This window comes from Osmerus eperlanus, chromosome 2, assembly GCF_963692335.1.
Source record: "Osmerus eperlanus chromosome 2, fOsmEpe2.1, whole genome shotgun sequence".
Classification (NCBI taxonomy): Eukaryota; Metazoa; Chordata; class Actinopteri; order Osmeriformes; family Osmeridae; genus Osmerus; species Osmerus eperlanus.
Window position 1 is genome coordinate 6,433,146 of NC_085019.1, and position 23,161 is coordinate 6,456,306.

The 23,161-nt window shown below is 49.3% G+C and overlaps 1 protein-coding gene across 1 annotated transcript in view; it reads right to left on the reverse strand.

Moving 5' to 3' along the window:
* Positions 1-6: 6 nt before the first annotated feature.
* The window catches only part of LOC134009693 (brain-specific angiogenesis inhibitor 1-associated protein 2-like), a 38,570-nt gene continuing 15,415 nt past the window's right edge, over positions 7-23,161 (reverse strand). Inside the window, 12 exon segments of the mRNA XM_062449292.1 lie at positions 7-1,133; positions 2,689-2,726; positions 3,130-3,283; positions 3,420-3,488; positions 3,672-3,873; positions 4,015-4,231; positions 5,086-5,334; positions 7,196-7,348; positions 11,764-11,789; positions 11,792-11,900; positions 13,525-13,599; positions 13,822-13,880. Of these exon segments, the coding sequence (XP_062305276.1) occupies positions 1,028-1,133; positions 2,689-2,726; positions 3,130-3,283; positions 3,420-3,488; positions 3,672-3,873; positions 4,015-4,231; positions 5,086-5,334; positions 7,196-7,348; positions 11,764-11,789; positions 11,792-11,900; positions 13,525-13,599; positions 13,822-13,880 (1,457 nt within the window). The 3' untranslated portion in view covers positions 7-1,027.

Genomic DNA, 23,161 nt, shown 5'->3' on the forward strand with positions numbered 1-23,161 from the left:
AAACTGTTTATTAATATATAGATATATGTTTTATTTAGAATACTTTTGTAAAAAGCCACCATACATTCAATGTCAAAGGTCAGTATCACATTTCTGATATCCCTCCATGGCATGCATAAGATAAACACTTTTTCATGATTCTATTTTTCTCTTTTCTGTAAATGTTTATTTTCTTTTTTTTTTTTTTACTTTCTTTTTCTTTTTTTCTTTTTACAAGGACAGTAACGTATTTCTCAAATAAAAGACCAAAAACAACATAGTCACTCAGGGCACACGATCATATAAACATAGAAGGCTCCAGAAAAGTTTCAGTTCTCTGTTATTCAGCTAGATATATCAGGGGTCTCTAATTGACAGAAAATGGCAAATGGTATGGAACTAAGGGACAATCATAACTGAGGTCTACCAGTCTCAGTAGAGTAGAATATAAATATAATGTGACTGGCTGGAAGAAGGTTATTAAATGCACTGGAAGGTAGGCTTTGTAGTTCTGTGGTACTGTTTACTATAATTTTTTTATTGTCTTTATTTGTTCATGGAAAATGTATTTACTGTGGTGGGAGTGGAAGTTTGAAAATGCTAATAAATCTATTTCACCACCTCAGTTTCATGTAGATTTCATTTCAGTGGCACATGAACTACAGATACCATAGAAAAAAGTAGCAATTCTAAAGTAAGGCGGAGAGGGCACCCCCTCTGGACAGGAAACCAACAGCACTGACACAAAGGGAGCACAGCGCGAGGACAGAATCTCTCAAAAAACAAAACACCTGCACGGCCTCACTGTAAACCAATCTTACAAGTGCGGCCTCTAGAGGCTAGTCCACAAGGGGAGTAAAAAAAAAAGGCAATTTAGCCAGTGGCTTCAGTACAATGACAGTAGCTTTTTGGCAGTTGTACAGTACATGAAAATGTCTTCCAGATCAACAAAATGACACAACCATGTACATGCATGAGAGGACAAGCAGTGGCAAAGGCAGTCTCTTGAGAGCGGTCCATTATTCCAGGACATGATAAGATCGAGAATTCAGAGTCCAAAATGGTGCAGGCCGGCCAGAGGAGCCCCGGCACCGGCCTCGACCCCGGGCCGCAGGCTCTCCCCCTCAGTGCTATCCTCCACCCACCAACCGCTACTGTCGCCACAGCCACCACCAGGAAGGAGGGAGGGACCCGGGGAGGAAGAGAGGACAGAAAGGAGGGATGAGACTGGCTTCTTCCATTGGAGAAGGAGGGTGTGTGGAGGCAGGGGGGAGGAAAAGAGAGGACAGGAAGGAAAGTGGAGGGGGAAGGGGGGGGGGGGGGGGCGGGGGGCGCCTGTGCTATCCGGAGCTGTCTGTGTCTGTCTGTCTGTCTGTTCTCACACAGTCGAAATCAATTTGCCATCGGAACTGTGGAACAAAGAGAGAAGGAAGCATGCCAGGTCGGACACACTCAGAGAGAAATGGAGAGACACAAGACAGCCACTAGAGGGCTCTGATGAGTTTGGGCAGAGTGCAGGAGGAGAGGGGTGCCGTCATACACCATGACGTCCCCCAAACCCACCTACATCTACCACACCAAACACACTGGCCGCACGGCCAAGGAGATGCCACCTCCAGCTACCTCATCAAACCTCTCACAACAGGGTTTATTAGTGGTGACAGCACCATACAAATATGGCCGAGAACAAATAGTTCAATCTGGACTTACTTTGAAGGATTGATTGGCGTTTGAATATGGAATTGTGTTTACGGCGAAGGCCAAAGACATTCAGAGGCCACTTTTGATGAGGTAATCAAAGTCATCTCCTTGGCAACAGGGGTCCAGTGTAAGATTAGTAAAGCCTCCGGGTTGAGTACACCCTGGAGCAACTTAAGCTAAAAATACTGACCCAGAACCTGACATTAAGCAGCTGACAAAAAAGTATGTGGAACAACTTGGCACCAGAGCTCAGCGCTTCAGGCTCGCAAGCAGTGATGCCAACATGAGGTAATACTGACGCCACTCTCCACTATCACAACATCCACTGAGCTTTGTTTGCACACATACTGTACACACAGAGAAAAAACAACAAACTCACAACTCACTCACACACACACACAGTCGTCCTATTAATCTGTAGTATTTCTGATCCAGTTGTTTTCTGGACAATCTACATGTAAAACCCAACAATAAACTAGACCAGACACTAAAACTGTCTGGAGGGGGTTGAAATTGCGTTGATAGATTAATACCCTTTAGAAAAGCTGAACGAATAGCAAGCAAGGGCGGGAAAAAGAAAAAAACAGACACTTGGAGAAACACAAAACTTTAGTAGGCTTGATTTTCAATCCAATTAACCTGAACTATTTTTGCCCGTATAATAAACCTAATGTCTCAAGGTTTGTGTGCTTCTTTATTGCTATGGGAGGAGCCTTCCTCAGGATCTTCAGTATTCTCTCTCTCATCTCTACAGACATGCCTCTCACTCACTTCCCCCATTCAAACAGTCATGAACCTCACCCCAGTGGAGAGGAAATGCTAGCATTCGTCAGGTGATTAGACACTGGGCTAGTCAGTATTATGTGGTACAGTGATGCCTGCAGTGTGGTTTAGTAAGAATTCTAGATGCTGACATGTAGTTTTACTGTATATACAGCTACTTTCTTGGACGGAGGCAAGCTAAACCAGGTCACCGTTCAGGAGGGAGGTTTATATAAAAGGTCTTACCTTGTAGCGAAGCGACTGTCATAGTCCTCAATGGGAGGCTAAAATGGTAAGGAGAGAAATACATATTTTCTTTTACTGTAGTTGAAGTATTACTCACATTAGACACCCTGTTCTGAAGTGGGGAAGTGATTTCATCTTATATTTCCAGCAGGTGGCACCAGATAACCGCAAATATTTTTGGGTCAAGCCACTGCAGCATTACTCATCACACACTGTGTTGTCATGACAATGAGCCAAGCTAAAATAACTTACCCAGCACATCCCTAAAACACAAGACACCAAACACTACAAACGAATCCGTAAAATGTAAAAAAAACAAAACAAAGTGTGTCTGTCTGAAGATGTGTTCAGGACATTGACCAGTATGGAGTAGGTTCCAGCTTCAAGACAACTGGACTAGAGGTTTCATCCCACACACCCCTAGCGGACATGGTGCCCTACCTGTGTGGTGAAGCCTGCCATGCTGTAGGGCCGGGGGCGGCTCTGCGCCAGGCTCTGTGCCAGCAGGCGGGCGGTCAGGCCGTAGTCAGGCATGGGCAGGGTCATGTCGCTCTCCAGCAGGTTCCCGGTGCTGCTGCTCTTCCCGTGGTGGAGACTGAGGAAGGGGGGGGGGGGGGGGACAGATGGACTGGTCAGTTCAAGCACGCAGTGTACACCGAGACACACAAAGACAGGCACATGCGCATACGTCATGCGCCGACACACGGGCACGTTTGCAGCGTGGCGCTTACTTCACTCGGAGCTTCTCGTTGTCGCTCTCAGGCAGCACGCGCGTGTAGGAGAAGGGGAACCAACCTCGCCTGAGGAAAGACGTGAGAAGTCAGCCCGCCTGCGATGCATGCGGGGCACGGCTACACCGTGTCTGCTAGACGGTGTGCGTCTAAATGGGAAATCCGATATCTCTTTCTGTATATTTATGTATATATGTGTGTGTGTGTGTGTGTGTGTGTGTATGGTGCGGGCGTTCCAGAGCAGGTGCTCACATCTTGTTCTTCTCGTTCTCCCCGTAGTGCCAGCCGTCGCGGGCCTCGGGGACGAGCAGGGTGATGATGTCGCCCTCGGAGAAGCTGAGGAGGGTGCCGTTGTCGCCGGCGGCGTGCGAGAAGATGGCCTGGACGCGGGCGCGCCCGTTCTTCTCCAGGCCGGCCGCCATGGAGCTGGACCTGGGCAGGGTCCGGGTCTCTCCTGGGGCACAGAGCAGGGAGGAGGGGGGTGGGGGGGAGGGGGCGGTCACTCAGTCCTATCCTCTTCTGTGTATATTCCTATTCCTGTTCATACCACAAAAGCGCTGAACAGTCTCGACGGGACGGCGTGTGGACCTCTTACCCACGGACGTCTTGTTTTTGGCCGGGGCGGGCCTGCGGACAGGCAGGGTGTTGGAGTAGACCTCGCTGACCTGTCTCTGGGGCTGGGGCTGAGGCTGGGCCTGGGGCTGGGGGGAGGAGGGCCTGACCTGGGACACCCCGCCCTCGGTCCAGAACTCCTCCCCGTGGACCCCTGTTGTTCCGTTCACCAAGGACATGCCGTCCGGGCCCATCAGCCTCTGGAACACGGAGACATTCATTAACACACACACACACACACACACAAACACGGGACACAAACACGGGACACGCACACACGCGCGCAAACACGGCTGTGCTTCCTCCCTCTGCCCCATGCTGTGAAAGAGCATTGTGTTCCCCTTCCAAACAAATCAAACCTTCCCACAATACTATGTTTATTTTTCCCACTCTATTCAATAAATCAGACGTCAAAGGGGGGGGGGATGCTGTGATGAACTTTCCTGTAATCACGAAGGGGAAACAAAATGTGCCACTGCAGGAGATTCGGAGCAGTCATGGAACTGACATTCTGAAAGTTCAGCTCAGTCTCGCTGTCTCGGAGTTCTAATTAGCGTGTTGTAAAAGGCATCATTAAAAGTGCAGTATAGAGATGCATTTTTGTTTTCCTTGCTCACAAAAGGCTAAAGGTGCCTAAGATGACAGGAGACTTGAGTTCATTAGCACCCCCCTGGCAGTGAGGTGGAGATGCCCAACTCTCACACACACACACACACACAACTACACCCCCCCCACCACCCCCATACACACACACACACACCACTACTTCTAATCCCAGATCTGCTCAAACTAAAACAAAGCAACAACACCCTCACATCCTGCCGGCAGCAAGTGCTACCTTGTTCAAACCAGTGCTGCTGGGAGATCTCTCGCCAGCAGTGTATTCATTAACAAGAATGTAGCAATTTAGCAAAGTGTCATACATGGGGTGGTTTGAACCTGGGCTATATGGATCTGCATTCAAATGCTCTACCACTGAGTTCTATTCATCCCAGTAGCCCAACTCATGCAACACTACAGAGAAAAAGACCCTCCAACAGATTCATCCACTCACCGCCTGGTGTCCCAGCCCACCGGCCATGAAGACAGCCAGCTCTGGAGGGACGGGCAGAGGCTGGGCCCCTGGGATGGGGTCCGAGATGACCAGGTTGGACTTGGAGGTGTGCAGGGGGCTGGAGCCCCCCAGGGTGCCCCCCCCAGAGCCCATCTGCTGGGCCAGGAGCATGGCCCGCTCCGGCAGCTTGTTGGGGTCAGAGCAGGCCTGTTGCCACACGGGGATCTTCTGGGTGAGCAGGTCCTTTCCCTACACACGCACACACACGCGCATGGACACAATGTTATGCAACAGTTCACAAAGCTTCCTCCAGCATCGTTTCCCAGCACCCCTGTTTAAGCTACAGTAAATAACAAGATGCGTGTTTATATTGGCTTGAGACTTCTCACATAATACGCCTACACAGCGGTATCCCGTGCAACAACCAAGTTATCTAAGAAGCTTCAAACTGGCCACCCGTTAAGGTCTTTCCATTTTACATTACATTTAGTCATTTAGCAGACGCTCTTATCCAGAGCGACTTACAGTAAGTACAGGGACATTCCCCCCGAGGCAAGTAGGGTGAAGTGCCTTGCCCGAGGACACAACGTCATTTGGCACGGCCGGGAATCGAACTGGCAACCTTCAGATTACTAGCCCGACTCCCTCACCGCTCAGCCACCTGACTCCCTTTCCGTTTGTGTTCTTAACTATTCGATGATCTCCCCCCCCCCCTTGCTCTACCAGGTCCCACCGAGGGGAGATAGAGAGAGACATCTCTGCATGTCCCTGACCCCTGACCCCTACGAACTGCCGTGTCTGTGCGGAGCCGCCCACCCCCCCGAGGCGACACACACTGTCCCCTCTCCCGCGGCTCTTCCGCTCCCCTTCCGAGCGCCAGAGCACGACAGCGGAAGGACACGCGTGCACGGCGTCGCACGTAGACGCACGCCGCTCTCGCAGCGAGAGCTCTTTAGAGTGCCCTAGGTGATCTCTTCCCACACACACCCCCCTGCTGATTGGCTGCTGGACGCCGTGCTCTTGAAAACAGTCGGCGCTGCAGTACACACATGCGCGCACACACACACACACACACCTCTTCAGCCTATTGCCACTAGTGAACAAGGTGTACTCCATTACCCAAGGCTGCATGAATAGAAAAAAAGACATACACACACACACGCTCTCTCTCTCCCTCCCCAAACGCAGAACGAAAACAAGCAGTAATGAGTAGCGGTGACCCATTACCAAGGATATAGACCGGGATAGAGAGACTCTCGACGGTCAATTATCCTGCATATACGAGCATGATTTGTGATCATTTACAGAGATCTGTGGGGTTCTTTAAGACAACTACCCTCCTGGATGGAAACGGCCCTTCAAATTCTGTCTCCAAGTTCAGTGAATCACTCACGTGATTGGTTTCACCATTTATTCCTATACATGAGAATAGGTTTAACTTTGGTGGAATGGATGTACATGGGGAAGCGCTCCCTGCCTTCACTGCAGCATGCATGACATGAGGCAGGGAGCATCGAGTTAAATGGTTAAAAGTTAGCGAGGACGGGTGTGCGTGCATATGTGCGACTTTATAGCGCCGCCTATCGAGCGAAGCCTATGGGCTAAGAACACGGCGATGGGTGGTATGACGCGCGCTGCCCGAGTGCCATGCCTGAACTACCGTATTTTTGGGAAATAAAGCCGCGGTTTATACCCCGATTTTACATTGTTCTTGTGTTGGTGCGGCTTATATTTCGATGTGGCTTATAGCACGTTTTTATAACAAAACAACAGTAGAAAAACACTTTTTTTCTTTTGAATGCTATTTAAATTTGAGTTTATTCCCGGGCAATAGAAAACATACATTACGCACTTACTTACTTTGGTTTTCGTACATAGTTTTGAATGATCCGTTCCACCGAAGTGTGTTACACAACGGCATGCTGTAAGATCGCCTATACTCGTGCATTGCTTGGTATCAATGTTCCCGTATCAAGTGCGGCCTACGTGCTCAGATTTACGAACACAAAGTTCCAATTCTGGTGGGGAGCGGCTTATACAAAAAAAGGTGGCTTATATTCCGACACATACGGCAGCTTCGCTCATTCTTTCAAAGGGTGCTCGGCTTTACCTTGCCATGGTAGGCGCTGTTGTTCTTCGCCACGGCACACTGGCGGTCCACCAGGAAGCAGTACCTGCGACGCTCCTCGGACAGGGCGGTCTTGTAGCCCTCGGCGATGAAGGTGTCCAGCTCACTCTGCTTACTGCTGATGGTCTCCACAAACTGGGGAGGAAACGCAACAGAACTAGGGGTTAGGTATGCGCAGTTACACAGGCCGCAACACTCCGGAGAATTCAGTGAGTCCAATATTCCCTTTTCAGTAGTCAGGGTGAGGAGAAAGGCCCCGGATACCCTCTACTACGTCTGAAGTGCTCCCACACTGTTGGTATCTCCCAGTGGCACCGTTTTTCAAGACGTTCTAATTTGTCTGAGCTGAAGTACTGCCAACCAGCCCAGTTCTTCGGGTTATTGATGTTATTGCTGTCATTACCACTGTTATGGCCTCCTAGAGTGGTACTGCCACTGTGGGCTTCCTCTCCTCTCATCTACATCCACCCCCTCTCTCCTGTCAGAGCTGTGGTAACTAGTAGCTTCGATCCTCTCCTTCTAATGAGTACTCAGATCATGACAGGAGACATGGTGGTGGTTTGTGCGTTTGTGTGTGTGTGTGTGTGTGTGTGTGTGGGGGGGGGGGGGGGGGGTCTGGAAGCTGCAGCTCATAAGTGAGACTGGGGGACAGAGGGTGCCACAAACCAAGGGTTTAATCCGAATGAGCCGATGACAGGCTGTGCCGGGAAACCATTATGACAGAGTCATATGTTGACAGGATTAAGCTGAAGGAGTTGGGGGTTGAGGCCTTTGAAGTGTTCCTCCAGCCACCCGATGTCATAAGTCAATGCCCTCAACAGTCACGGGGAGTGTTGTTCCGCATGACGCCACCAGATGGCGACAATCCCTCACGGCCGGTCGCGGAGTCAAATCCCCCGGAACTCTGAGGGGGATTCTAGGAGCGGGAGATATGGGAGTGAACAAACCCATTGTGATGAACCGATTTGTGTATTAGTGTACCGAGCGTTGGAGGGCATCCACCTCCACCAATACCCATCCTGAGAGCAGCACGTCTGCTCATGGGAGAGAGGTGGAGATGAAAGGATGATGTGTGCATTCCCCCGCAGTCGGGGAGCGTCATGACCTTGGTGTACTCGCTCTCTGCCACTTCACTTCTTCAAAACACATCGCTTATTCTCGCACGTCCTCATAGCCAGTCGCACCAGAACCTAGACGCAACAAGCTCTTGCCAGGGAGGAATTTCAATGAGTGAGCAGCAGCAGAATATGTGGCTGACGCTGCCAAGTTCCAAACTCTCTCGCTCTCTCTCTCTCCTTTCTCTCTTTCTCTCTCTCTTCCTTAAGAAAGTTATAGACAGAGACTTTGCTTTGAGATGAGTCACACTCTGCAAACTGCAAAGAGAGGAAGGAACAAGGAGAGAGACAGAGACAGAGAGAGAGACAGAGAGAGAGACAGAGACGGAGAGAGAGAGACAGAGAGAGAGACAGAGAGAGACACAGAGAGAGAGAGAGAGAGAGAGAGAGAGAGAGAGAGAGAGAGAGAGAGAGAGAGAAGGAACAAGTGAGGTAGTGCTCGTACAGTAAGTGGTGCAACTCATTGTTTTGGCTATCGGATCAGGGTCCAGACCAGCGTGCAGAGGGCGGGGGGGAGATAGCGAGCAGCCATCTGTGATGTGCCACCTCTCGACCGCTCCAAAAGAGGGGCTTCGCCCAGGCAAATCAAAACACCTCCCTCAGACATCCGTGTTCACCTTCAGCTCTATTCCATTCTATTCTAATGCTCGCTTCGTTCCGCTCTCTGTCGTTGGTGAGAAAAAAAAGTCCCACAGAAGTGTCATTATCAGCGTGTTAACCCCCCCCCCCCCCCCCCCCCTTTAGACGCCGGTCTGGCCTCCTCAGTAGCTCAAACAGCCCTCACGGAGACGGCTGCTCCGCTTTCGCGCGAAACGCGAACGAATGAAGACCCCTTCATAAAGACGACGCAACGGCTCAACCGATACTTGTCTACGTCCGTGCCCATATTTGGTTCTCCCCTCCAGGTGCGCCTGTTGGGACACACGGCAGGGAGCCACTTGGGGAGAGACCGCACTCCAGCTGCAGTGAATATAGAACACTGGAGGACCATTAAGCGTTTGAAGGGCTGTACGGTTGCTCGACGTTGCCTCTCCATCCCCCGCCAACTCAGCAGCCGTCACCTGATTCATACAGCAGACCCGCTTAGCTCGGCTCTTCTGATCCCTCATTATCGGCATTGTCGCTAAACGCCGCCAGGCACTGCGGTGCTGTACCTGCGTACTGCTACATTACATGATATCTTCATCTGCAAACAGGAGCTGTGGATTTCGCCTCTGTAGATGTGTGTGTGTGTGTGTGTTTGCGTGTGTACGTCTGTGCCTGTTTGTGTGAGCGTGTCCAAATGCGGTAACCAGACAGCTATCGCCATCCTTTCTTTACATCCCCACATCGCTCCACCCCGTTCTACATTCGGGGCCAGGTCCGAGAGGGCTTTGAGGTCTTTTCCCTGAATCCCAGTCGAAGGCTGAGCGGTCCAGCCTCCGCTGTCGTTTCCAGGCAGCGAGGTTATCTTTACTACATCCCCCCCCCCCCCCCCCGCTGCAGCTGGGCCACTCCGATGAACTACATAATGAGTTCATTAGCATCTTCACAGGGGGCCTTAACCATTGATGAGATCCCACGCTGCGAGGCGACGTAGGCAGAAACAAGGACAGCCAGGAGAGGAGAGGGGAGGGGGGGGGCGAAGAGCCACCGCCAGGGACGGCGAGGGAAGAGATTCCAACTGTATCATCGGCCAGACAGCAATCAGACAACGTCTCATTCGAGGCTCGACGCGCCAGTCGATCAAAGACGAGGAGCGTTCGCCCTCTCTTGGCCGCTGACGTTTTTTTTTTGGGGGGGGGGGGGGGGGGGGGGGGAATTGGAGGCCCGGAGAGGAGGCAGGGTGTGGGTATCGGAGAGCTGGAAAGCATTTTAAAAACACACCATCCGGTGTCCAGCTGCCAGGTACTGTGTTGTCTGACAGCAGTGCAGTACCCTCTGAGGTAAGTACAGGCGAGAGGCGGAGAACCTCCCGGGCCTGATGTTTTACTCCCCACAGGGCTGCAACACAAACAAGTTGACTTTTCCCCGGCTCGCCCACGGCCGAGGCACTCGGTAAGTGAGACGGATGAAAATGAGAAGCGAGATTGCTTTTTCTTCCTTCCTTACTGAAGTTGGGAACGTTATGGCTGGCTGCAGGAGCAGATGAGCTGGAGCAGCTGTGGCCCGTCGGTCGGATGATGCAAGTCGTAAAGGGCTATATTGGTGTGCTGGATCAGTCTGTGTCTAGACATGGTTGGACATGATTGGACACTGATCCTGGTAAAGTATTGAATCAGTCTGTACCGAGAAAGGTTGATCAATGTAGACATCCGAGTCGGATCTGTGTTCAGTTATGTTGGACTACATGCATGGGGAAGCAGAGTGGAGCGACATACAGGCTGATGTAAGATGGTCGATCACACGCAGCTCCACCCAGAGTGGATCTGGTATACTGGAGCCTGTTACAACATGCAGCTCACAGCCCTACCCAACCCTCGCCCTGGGGGAGAGATTATCCATATCCCCTTGTCTGTCTCATTGGCTACTTCTCTCTCTCTCTCTTTATCTTTCTCTCCCTCTCTCTTTCTCTGTCTCTATGTCTACCACCTTCACCCTCCCTGTCTCCTTTTCACTTTCTCTGTCTCTTTGTCCACTGGACTCTGCCTAAAAACCCTGTTCCCTACAGAGCACAAGCCACACCTCACCTACCCCCATAGAGCCTACAGATCTCTCTGGCTCTACAACAGCAAGACCAGCTCAATCTCGACGTGTCAGACCAGAAAGTGGGTGGAGGTGTGAAGGGAATGAGGGTTCAGGGACCAAAGAAAGCTCTGTCAGTAGTTTCATACCTGGTCAACCATGAACGCCCAAGACGCATGAAGCAGGATAGAGAACATGGTGGTGGTCTGGCTATTGATCTGGACAGACATGCCTGTTCTGGCTGGCTGGACCTCGAGGCATGGTTTACTCTATCTCAGTAATTACCCTGCAAGCCCTGCCTGTCCAAGCTCTGAACACGACCTGCTCTGGTGCTCTTAGCCCAGCCCCTGGAGCACTGATACGTCAGTGTGACCCATAGCAGAGAGCTAGCCAACAAACCCTATTAAGTGGACCATAGCTGAGTCATGGCTTTCAAACCATGTGAGGTGAACACACGGAGATTGGGTATTGGTTTGCTAGCACGGGATGTGTGTGTGTGAGTGTGTGTGTGTGCATGCGTGAACTACAACTCTTGGCTGTAGAGTTCATGTTTCAAACCTGCATTCATACATTCATTTGTGCTTTTCACTGCATTTAATCTACATTCAAAATCCCCCCCCCCACCCCCCCCACCCCACCCCCCACCCCCCACCCCCCCACCCCCCCCTCAGGTAAACCTCAGTTTCAAACCGCATCTCAAAGCAGACGCTGAATCTGAAGTCGGCGTTCCCGTTTTGTTTCCGCGACGGGCGCCACGCCCCCCGTGCTCACCTGCATCTCCTTCTCTCCGTACTTGACGGGTTCTTGCTGCCCTGGCTCTTCCGGCGCAGCTTCTTCAGCTCGGCCTGGCACTTTTCCAGACTCTCCCCCTTGGTCTTGTGCTCCACCTGGTACTTCTTCAGCGCAGCCTGAGAGGGGCGACAGAGAGAGAGAGCGGTGAAATCACTGGGTCGAGCCCACAGGTTCGGACGAAGATCGGCAGATCAAAACAAAGACGACTTTTGTGGAGGTAAGTGGTAAGGCTAAGAGTAGGGCCCGAAGAAACACCCGGACCCTGAAAACACCGTAAACTGAGAAGTTCACGTGTTCATCTTGTGAGGTTTAAGCTCTTGAGGAGTGAGTGTGTTAATGTGTGTGTGTGCGTGTGCGCAGTTTGAAGATCACCGCTGTCTACCAGAGGAGCGTCCCCGAGGTGACTGAGACCCTATCAATTATTCTGTCTGAGTTCATCCGCGCGGCTCTCAATCATGTGCTACTTCTGGAGACCAATCCGAACAGCGCGATGAATTGCGATTACAAGACGGGACTGGCCCTCGAATGAACTTCAGACCCTGATGAGAATGGCATCTCTGTGCTTATCAGTTAGTAATCTGTCGAAACGGTCCACGATATTCCATTTACGCTGCGCGCCATGAACCTATTTTGGATTCATTAGCATTACATCAAAGGGTACACACGTCCAGCCAACGACAGAAGCACTGTGGAGGTTTAGAAAGAGAGGGAGGGAGAAGAGGAGAGCGAGCGAGGGAGAGAAACAGAGTCCCTGGAACAAAAGGAGACGGCCAGAGAAAGACAGGAAGGAGAGCGGAGGAAAGAGAGAGGAACGCCATAGGGACGAGCATGCATTTCCATCCAGGAAGAAAAAAAAAGGCCTTGTGTCTCTCTGTGCTCCTTCGAACATGACTCACGATCCTCATCAGAAATTCATGAGCACAAGGCGACGCAATTGTTATCAAAGCTGACGCCATTATTTGGGAACACGTTAACTAGAATGGAGGACATTTAACACGCATGAACACTTGGATCTGTGTAAGGTACAGTGGTGGGAAATATCCTTGATGAGGAAGTCTGGTAGACAAAACCGCTGGTATATGGATTCAATAAAAATCAAACAATCACTGATATCAGTACTGAGAGCAGGTGGACTTGTGGAAAAGAGCTACAGGAAGTCCTAGACCTTCTCAATCCAAGGTTACAACAAGTTCCCAAAACACTGTGTGAACTAGAGAGCCGGAGAACAAAATGGGATTAAAAACAAACAAACGAGTGTTTGGTCTGTTGGGAACTGTGTGTACTACTGTGGGAACTTCTGTATGTTCTCACTGAGTTAATGATTAAATCAGTTAGAATCCATCACATGGTCGGTCTTTTTGTCTGTACACTGTCTCAGTGAGACCAGGTACTTTAGATAGCGAGAGCCTAATTGTCTCTACTTATTAGAATACAAGTGTTTGATGATGACATTACCAGCACCCCATCCCTGTTACTACCTACCACTCTGCTGTTCCTCAGTGAGCCTGCGGCCCACTCATTCTAAAGATATCACTGAGAGACACACTCACTAGGCTGCAGGAAACATAGCTTCTTTACGGTTAGATTGAAGTATCGTATGAAAAGAATGTGGCAAAAAATACAAAATAAAATGCTAAAAGTGTTTCGGGGTAAACGGGAGTGGAGCACAGGGAACAACAAGCCTCAAACGTCGAAGTGTGTAGAAGTTGTACAACAACCGATCGGCATCCAGGTACTCACTGTCAGGTAGCGCGAGTCCAGATCCACTTTCTTCTCCAGCTCGGAGAGCAGTTCGTTGTGGAAGGATTTCAGCTGAAGGAGCAGAGAAGGGGACAGGGTTAACCGTGGGCCCCTCTTCCGACACCCATCGCACGTCTGCGAGCTCGTACGGCCGAAAGAGACGTGTGCTGGAACGGGCGCCGTGCGGTTCCACGGCGCTCGGGATTTAAAAGGGGAACGGGGGAAGTGTTCGGACGCGCTCTTCCCAATATCTGGGAACGTGTCTGCGCTCAAGTAGCCAGGCCGATACTCACCATTTTCTTCCAACTGCACCTGGATCTGCCGATGGACCTCGGCCATCTGAAATAACACGTCCCCTGCAAAGTGACACATGGGTTCATGGTTACACACGAGACTATTGGGGAGAGACTGTAAGAGAGGGGGGAGGGGGGGGGGGAGGGAAGCAAAGAGAGACCCCGGCGTGCAGAGCTCATGCGGCAACCTCAGACAGGCAGACACGGAGAGACACATAGACAAACGGAGAGACACAGACAGACAGAACACAGATGACAGGAGACTGCTACCCAGGGTGGTAGAGGCAATGATGCAAGTGGTTGAGTCACAACAAGAAACAGACATGAAAACGTAGAGATAGGAATCAATGCAAACTGAGAAAAAAGAATCTTAAAAGCCATTAGCTACATACAGTATACAACTGTATGCAACAGTATACAATAAAATCATATTCCAAGCATAGTGCTTATCTATAAAGTTCAAATTACTGAAGCTTATTTAGCCACTGGTTTAGATCAAACATATTGCCTTCCTGGATTCTTATTGGCAATATGGTAAATGGAACAAGATAAATTGCAAATCTCCTAAACAAAAGGAGAGAACGACAAAGAGGAGGGGAAGAGTCATGCAGCCAGTGGAAAGGGTTTTTGTGGGGGGGGGTTAAATATACCTACATGCTGCCTCTTCTGAATATGCAGTGCATTGTAAAGAAAAGGAACAGAAGATCTAAATTGAGCACAGGACATACAGAAAGAGAAAGAGAAAGAGAAAGAGAAGAGAGAGAGAGAGAGAGAGAGAGAGAGAGAGAGAGAGAGAGAGAGAGAGAGAGAGAGAGAGAGAGAGAGAGAGAGAGAGAGAGAGAGAGAGAGAGAGAGAGAGACCTGAACGAGACAGACACACACAGGTAGATTTCTCTAGTCCAAAGCCTGTTCGTAAAGTTTTACATATAGTATTCAACTGTTTGTTGGCAACTCATTGCTTTTAAGACAGCAAAGGGGATAGGGATTTATCAACAATGTAATGATAAATAATAGGCTGCTAATCTACTAAAGACCCTTTACAGGAACATTATTTGTGTACATTGTAATTAGTGTGTGAATGAGAGGAATCTTTGTAAGAGAATATCACAAATATACAGTATTTGAGTCAATCTTTTGAACATAATTTCATAAATCACCCCCCGCTCCCAGAGTTGCTTCAACAAAGCATTTAAGGTCCATCTTTAAAAAGTGTGAGTTCTCAATAAAAGGCTTTGGACTGACCCATCTGATCAGACATCACAGTACAGTACAAACTGTTACACACAGACAACACTGAAGTGAGCGCAACAATTTGGCTGTACACACTGAAGACTTCAGCCGCCCCAAAAGAATGAAAGACAAAGAAAGCAAGACAGAGCAGCAAAGCAGGCTGGGATTTCATCCACGACGTCACACACGATACGCACCAACTGCATCTAAACAGACAACACTTCAGACAGCATCGTAATAATCGCTTGATCTGTAAAAGTTTGGCATCTCAGTCGAGGTCTGTGTAGTATTCAGCAGATCCTCAATTAGGTGACAAATCAAATGGGGGGTGCCAGCGTGAAACCCCATGAACAGTGAAGATGCATGAGGCATTGTGAGCAACAGGTGTTGTGAGTGTACAGTCTTGTCAAGGGAATGGGCTTTAGTCAAGTAGCAATCAGAGACTTTTTCTGTCTTGCGCTGCGGGTGTGAAGGAGAGAAACGCATTAAACGGTTTCCTCTTTCCCTGTCTCATTAAGAACCCTGTGTCACAGCCCAGAGACACAAGGATCCACCCCTGCACTGAATGGTGACCGTATCCGCGGGCGCAGTGAGATATTCTCCTCCCTGTCTTACACACTGATCATGTGTCATAGAACAGCACAACAGCAGGCCAAAACATCCTGTCAGCTCCCAGCAGGCCTGCTAAGCTGATTACAGATCCTCATCCCTGATCACAGCTCCTCGGGCTTAGATAGACCAGCAGTCTGTTCGCTGGTCTTAGTGGCTCGGTCAATTAACAAATGAGCAGTCATAAGAGTCCCATGTATGCATGCGCACACACACACACACACTCCCATCTTATTATCTCGGGGGGGAAACATTGAGGTTCCCCTTAGGCATAGATATGAGACAGTACTAACATACCTACTAAAACAAAGTAACAAGTAATGGTACAATGAATGAAAAGGTTCCATAGAGTCCCGCGAATGAATGACTCGGAAGAGAGGAAATCCCGTCTTTACAGATATCACAGTGAGAGAGACGGCGCAAAAAAAGAATCTCTTCATGTGGCATTGGAGAGGCCCATTGTTACCATGACAACTTTGATATAAAAAGGCCCAACCAAAACACATATTAGACTGCTACACTAGAAAGGGAGGAGAGCATAACAGACAGATGGAATCACGGTTAGATCTTACATAGAAACCTCGTTGTGCAATGTCGTTCAGAAACGGATCAGAGGCAGGCAGTAACCTGAGAGACAACGCTCAAAACCTGCCTGGCCGGCTGGCGAGGACGTCCGCATACCAGCTTAATCCAATGTGACTGGAAAGAAAACGAACACACACACACGCCACACTAAACATGACGTCAAAAGAATTCACTGCAGTATCAATATGTCCCCTCCTTTCTCTCACCACACCTATGTGCTCGGTGGAGAACAATAGGGTTCTGTGTGAGAGGGAGCTCAGGTTGGCCCACACCTGTTGAACAAGCAAGCGCACGCCTGGGAGCCCAGGAATACAACCACTCAGAGAAGGACAGATGGGAACCCACTGGCGAGCACAGGATGATGTCACAGGAAGTATGAACACCGAGATATTGTTGTCCCCATGTGTTTGAACGAACAATATTCCGTGCTTATTTGTTTTTGCCATGGAAATGTCTCGAGGTGTTGCAAATTTAATATAGCAAAATCCACCTGAAGATTTTGGGCCAAAACGTCTCTGAAAACCATGGAACTGTTTTACCATGGCAACCGGGACTAACAGCGTATAGCTACTTAGCACCTCCTTTAAAGGGCTGTCATGGTTATTATACTGTCAATTATGAAATCGTGATATTGTACCTTCATGTAGGTAGCTAGGTAATTAGCTTTGAATTTACAGTCAGCTAACACAGTGCTATCAACAGGCAGTTGCCAAACTCGAAAAAGTTGGACCAAAAGGAGGCATATCAACTGGGCACTGACCATAAACTGAATAAGAGACAGAGACAGAGAGAGAGACAGAGACAGAGAGACAGAGACAGAGACAGAGACAGAGAGACAGAGAGACAGAGAGACAGAGAGACAGAGAGACAGAGAGACAGAGAGACAGAGAGAGAGAGACAGAGAGAGAGACAGAGACAGAGACAGAGACAGAGACAGAGAGACAGAGAGAGAGAGAGAGAGAGAGAGAGAGAGAGAGAGAGAGAGAGAGAGAGAGAGAGAGAGAGAGAGAGAGACAGAGACAGAGAGAGAGAGAGAGAGAGAGAGAGAGAGAGAGAGAGAGAGAGAGACAGAGACAGAGACAGAGACAGAAAAAGAGAAAGAGAGCGAATAAGAAGAAAGGAGGGAGTAAGGCAGATACCATGAATCATCTGATGAAGGTCAAACCGGATTCACTAAAAAGGGTTGTCATGGGAGCAGGACAATGCTGGGGTCGTTGCTATGGGAGAATCTGCAAAGCATTGAGATTTGCAATGTGAAGCACAAGGAACACTGGGAAGTTCTTCTCCAAGATGCCGTTCCCCTCCACCTGCCTGGAGACCTCCGCAGCTCCCTCTGCCCAGCAGAGTACACCGCTCAGAGGGAAGCCACCGCCGGGGGAAAAACACACACAAGACCTGATAATGGGGCCGTACATGATATGTGAGAGGCAAGTAATAGCTTGGTTTCCCCGTGTGTGTACTGTAAGAGCGTGTGTGCGTGCCCACGTCTGCGCGTGTTGTGCACTCGTGTTCCTTTGAATCTCAAAAAGGAACAATCCCGACAGTAAATCTTTCAGCCGAGGCAGTTCAAGCCTGCCTTAGGGTTTTCTGGGCTCCATTCATATTTATATTTCTACTCTAAAACCTCATCTGTCTGTACCACCTCGCTGTTAACGTCTCAGTGACTTCAATAGTGCTTCTTTTAAGTAGGGAGTTCATTTTTTGGGGGGGAAGTTTTAGTGGACGCAACAATGTGTGACATACTGCTAAAACTGGCGAAGGTGAATGTGAAGGCCTTCTCTACACACAAGACACACCCACACAGGCACACACACACACACACACAGGGCTGAGATGTTCCATCACTGCCTCCCTCAGTCTAGTGACCCAAAAAAACAGCCCTGCTGTCATCACACCATCACAAGCCTCATCACCATGTAGTCCAATCCTGGGGCCCCAAATGAGCCAGGCAAGGGCACATAGAGGACATCTCTCTAGGTCAAGGGTCAGGGACAGGGAGAACTTGAGGGGTCTTGAGGGCATACCTATGACGACGAGCTTTCCGTCAGTGTTCCTGTTTGGAACCGGGATTTTGAGGACTCCCTGCAGACAGCTCAGCCTCTATGCCTTCCCTCTGAACAACATAAGTGACCTCATTACAGGCAGTTTCGCACAGCCAGACCGAAAAGAGCGTGGTAGAGAAAGAGAAAGAAGAACACAGAGAGAAAGAGAGAGAGAGAGAGAGAGAGAGAGAGAGAGAGAGAGAGAGAGAGAGAGAGAGAGAGAGAGAGAGAGAGAGAGAGAGAGAGAGAGAGAAAATTCTAGAACGAGACAGAGAGATTGTGGCAGACAATGCTTGCGTGTGCACTCCTGTGCACTCCAATTAAGCCGACTGGGAGGGTAGGCACTCTAAAGTAATGTGGAGTAGTGATAACTTGGGGTTCTCCTGGCAGATTTCTCACCCCCCCCCACCCCCCCCCCACCCCGCCCCCGCCCCGACACCCACCCAGTCTTCTGAGAGAGGATGTGTGAAGTGCCAAGTGGCTACAGTGTTACATAATTGAGAAACAGCCATTAGCACCAGTCAGAATGGGGGGAGAAACGGGGAGGCAAATAGGGAAAGCAACAAAAAAAAAAGAAGGAAAAGTCCTTTCGCAGAAAAAACGTATAAAAGGAAGAGATGAAAACAAGAGAAGAGGGAGATGATGAACCACTGAAACAATGTCTCCTCTGTCTCTGGGAATGTATCACCCAGAGTGGATTGCAGGCTGTGAGGAGTGTGAAGCACAGTAGTAGTTGTAATAGGCTGAGAGGCTGGGAGGCCATTGCAAACAGATGAGTCATGTAGCTACCTGCTTAGGAATGAAAGTCTCAGCATGGAGCAACATGTAATGTCAAAGTAGAAAGAGAATGTTGACTCAAAGTACTGCACACACAAAACACTTTCTCTCTCGTCATCTCTTGCACACTCCCGTGGAAAGATAACAGAAAGATAATCATGAAATCGTATCATGACGAGATGGTTTATGGAAAAAGGCAAGTCCTCTCATTTCTAAGGTCAAACGCTTCAATCTCAACACAATTGAAGTTTGGCAGCCTCTAATTTCAGCAGCTGCCTCTCCATGCTCCTTAGCCCTCGGAGGTTGGAATTTGCCGTCGTAACAGTCGACCAACCCGTAATAAGCACTTTATCAGTCTTATCAGCAACATTTAACGGGCTGTAAAGTGCTGTTGGATTTTGATATCAAGTCAAGGTACATAAGAACCAGCAGGAAAACGCCAGTCTTCATGACAGGGTTGTTCGCCGTTTACATCGACCTCAGCTTCCACACGATGACACTAAGGAGTGAGCAGTATCAACATTTCAAAGCGCGCGCGAGCCCTTACCAAATCCACGCTCACCGACGGCATGGCGCTGTGCGAGTTTGAGAACAAATGAAGGACAGCGTGAGTGAGTGTGTGGGCCAATGGTCTCCCATCATGCATTGCGGCCCTCCGAAATAGAGCAGGAGAAGGCAGGCGCCCCTGGGATGGTGGTGCAGGGCTAAGAAAAGAGCTCCTCTGCTCCCATTTAAACAGGGCCAGGTGCTGGAGGAGGAGAGCGAGAGAGGGGGGGACCAGAGCGGAGACGTTGATGGCTACCTCTCGGCGCGCGTGCGCTCCAGCCCCTGCGCGCGTGGCCCGCGCCCGCCGCATGTCGCTCACCGGTGTGAACGCACATCCCCCCCCCCCCCCCGCCACACCCGCTCCCTCGAAACACGCACATCATTTAGCCTCTCGAACAGCTGCAATTTACCAACAGCAATTGAACGCTCGTGTCCCAGATCCATTAGCCTCCAAAAGACAATTATGCCAAATCAGCCTCATTTCCCCCCGCGCGATCCTCTTTTCTGAGGTAATTACTGAGAGTCTTATTAGCTGTTACTAATGTGTGGCCCACACCCCTCTCCTCATCACAGTACACAACCATGGACTCCATCTCCCACAGCACATATCGGTGCGCTGATTCATACTTTGGACTGTGGGGAAAAGGTAAACAGGCAAGGTAATTAAAGTTGAAAAGAAGGAAATAAGATTTCTGCCTTTGTCGTTTTTGTCTAAATATAGACTGCCAGTCCTTCATCGAACTCGAGTCCTGGTCCTTGAAATAACTTAATTTTACCCTGTGAAAAGGCAGCACTCTTTGTGTTTGAGACTAAATGAGTGAGAAAGGGAGTTTTACGTAGTGTCTCATGTCTCCAGAATGTAGAACAGTAACCATATACGAGAGGCAGGGGTGGAGTACAGCTCTGAACTCTTCACCTGATGATATACGAGGCAGACTGAACTAACATGTCACTGAGTCCGTCGTAAATAACCATGCACTTACTACAGGCTAAGTATGGATCTAGAAAATCTGACAAACGTATCTGAATATGAAATATGTTGATTATGTTGCTATTGAATATGTAATATCTGAAATTTGGACTTTCCCAGGGAAAAGTGGACGATTTCAGAAAGGCCAAACTCTGCCTCAGAACAAAACGAAGAGTTGATCGTTGGACACAATTGGAGGATGGAGCCCAATGAGGTAAGTGCTTGTGGAGCTTATAAAACCTGTGGCTTCTCCTCAGCCAACTTCAAAAGACCTACGTTGCAACAGCTAGCTTCCCTTTCTTTCAAAATGCCAAAATATTATTGTTACAGTAATCTGGTGCTGAAATGTTTATGGCGTAAGTAAGTTTAATACCAGTGCACACAACTACCTATTTAGTTAAGTACATATTTGTTGGAGCTTCATGAGCACTTATCTCATTGGACTCTATCCTCCTTTGTCAGCAAAACATTGCTGTTTTTTTTTATTCAACATACAAATAATTCAGATATCACATATTCAAAGGCAAAATAATTCACATATTTTATATTCAAAGTCAGACACTTTTGTCATCTTTCTATCTCCACAGCTAAGGAGCATTAATTGTTTTGGAAACATAGCATGTCACAAGCCTCTTTCATGACCATGGTGTGGATGTGTCTGAGCTGGAAATGTTATAGATGTCGTAAGAAGCTCCCGATGTGAATTGTTCCAAACAGAACGCTTAAGAGTATGAGAGGAAGAGAAATGTAAGAGGAGAGAGAGAACGAGAGAGGAGCGAGAGAGAGGTGGGGGAGGGAGCACGAGGCGTCTATGTGTGTGTGCGTGCATATATGTATATGTGTGTGTGTGTGGGTGGGAGACTGACAGGGGATGATTAGCCCAACCCGAGGAGGATGCGTGGGAGGGAGTGTGTGGGAGTGGGGCTGGAGGAACTACAGGCAGAGGGGATGAAAACGCATACACACAGAAATTATAAAATGGCACACACACACTTACACAAAAGAGCTCAAATAAGAGCATGTGAATACACACACACACACACACACACACACACACACACACACACACACACACACACACACACACACAGAGAAACAGAATATAATATAAACAGAAATAAGCATCTCTCATATGATGACGTGAGGGTAACAAAAGCGGAACAAAATCAAGCTGGGGAATTTGGGATGATGTGCAGATAATGAAAACAACCATCGCAGACCATCATTTCTTAGGGCAATTACACTCGGCGCTTGAAGCATAATAGTTATGCTTGTGTAAGATGGAGAGGGGAGAGAGACAGGACGAAACACTGGATGGAGAGCAGCTGTCTCGCATGTGTAGGTGGGCCCATTTGCGGTCGGTGTCAAACTGAACCCCCGTGGCTTTTACAAGCTGAAAAAAAGCAGCAAGACACACAAACACACTGGATCAATGTCATTGACAAACCTCAATGCAGTTCCATGAATATATATATCTATATATATATCGCAGCAATATGACCTGAAGCCAACTGGCAAAATGAATAGAACGGCATCAGCCATTATGATGGAGAGAGAGCCCTGACATTTCGGAGCTGACACGGCAGATTCGGGGAGGTGGGACGAGGAGCAGGCAGCGCGGCCACATGGTAACATTCTCTCTCGATCCCCCTCTCCGTCTGTCTCATTCCCAAGCGGTGAGAGGAGGAGGAAACGGTGCCGCAAGCTGCGGCTCTGCCTCGCACATTGTTCCCCTGTAGGTCACCGCGCAGACTGAACTTTAGGGCGGGGACTCCTAACCTTGTTTTACTGGTTCGAGGAAACTAAAATAGTCGCGGTGTTCCTCTGGGAGGGCTGGCAGGAGAGATTGCGGGTGTGGACCGCGTCGCCACAATGGGAAACTATCCCCCGTCGCCATCAAAAACATGTTGATGTTTTTATCAGCTGGGGACTGCTCGAGCTCTGATCAAAACATGTACACACGCGCGCACAGCACACACACAATGTATGCATACATCCATCTGAATAGAGATGCAAATTACTGGAGAACTAGTCCCTTCAGAGTATTGCCTTCAGGCGACAGTTTTGGGAAGAAATATCAGGATACATGTTCACACAAATGCCGGACACACAGTTGCACGCATGCACACACACACACGCTCACGATGACTACGAAGCAGACAACAGAGAGTGGGTCAGAGTTGACCTGCAGAAAGGAGCAGAGCAGGCTAATAACAGGGTGTGGAAGGCCTGTTCCAGCCCAGCCCAGCGAAGCCCAGCCTCCCTCACTCTGCAAGTTCACGCCAGGGTAGAGACCCGTCCTACTGTGCACTACATGGCGTGTGGAAGACGCTTTACTACCAGAGTGGAAGTTAAACCCCCAGCGCTGTGTATGGGGCAAGGAAGACTCTGAATAGAAGCCACGTACAGTGCTCCTCTACGTCTGCTCCCTGCCTGAGAGGCTAGGGTAAGCCTAAATAGAACCCCCTACTTATGCAACCACAGGGCCTGCCAAGCTGACCAGCTGAATCTGGCTGGATCCGGAAGAGGAGGATCCGGTCAGAGCCAGTGGGATCTCTTCAAACAGGGCCTGATTTCCCAAGAGC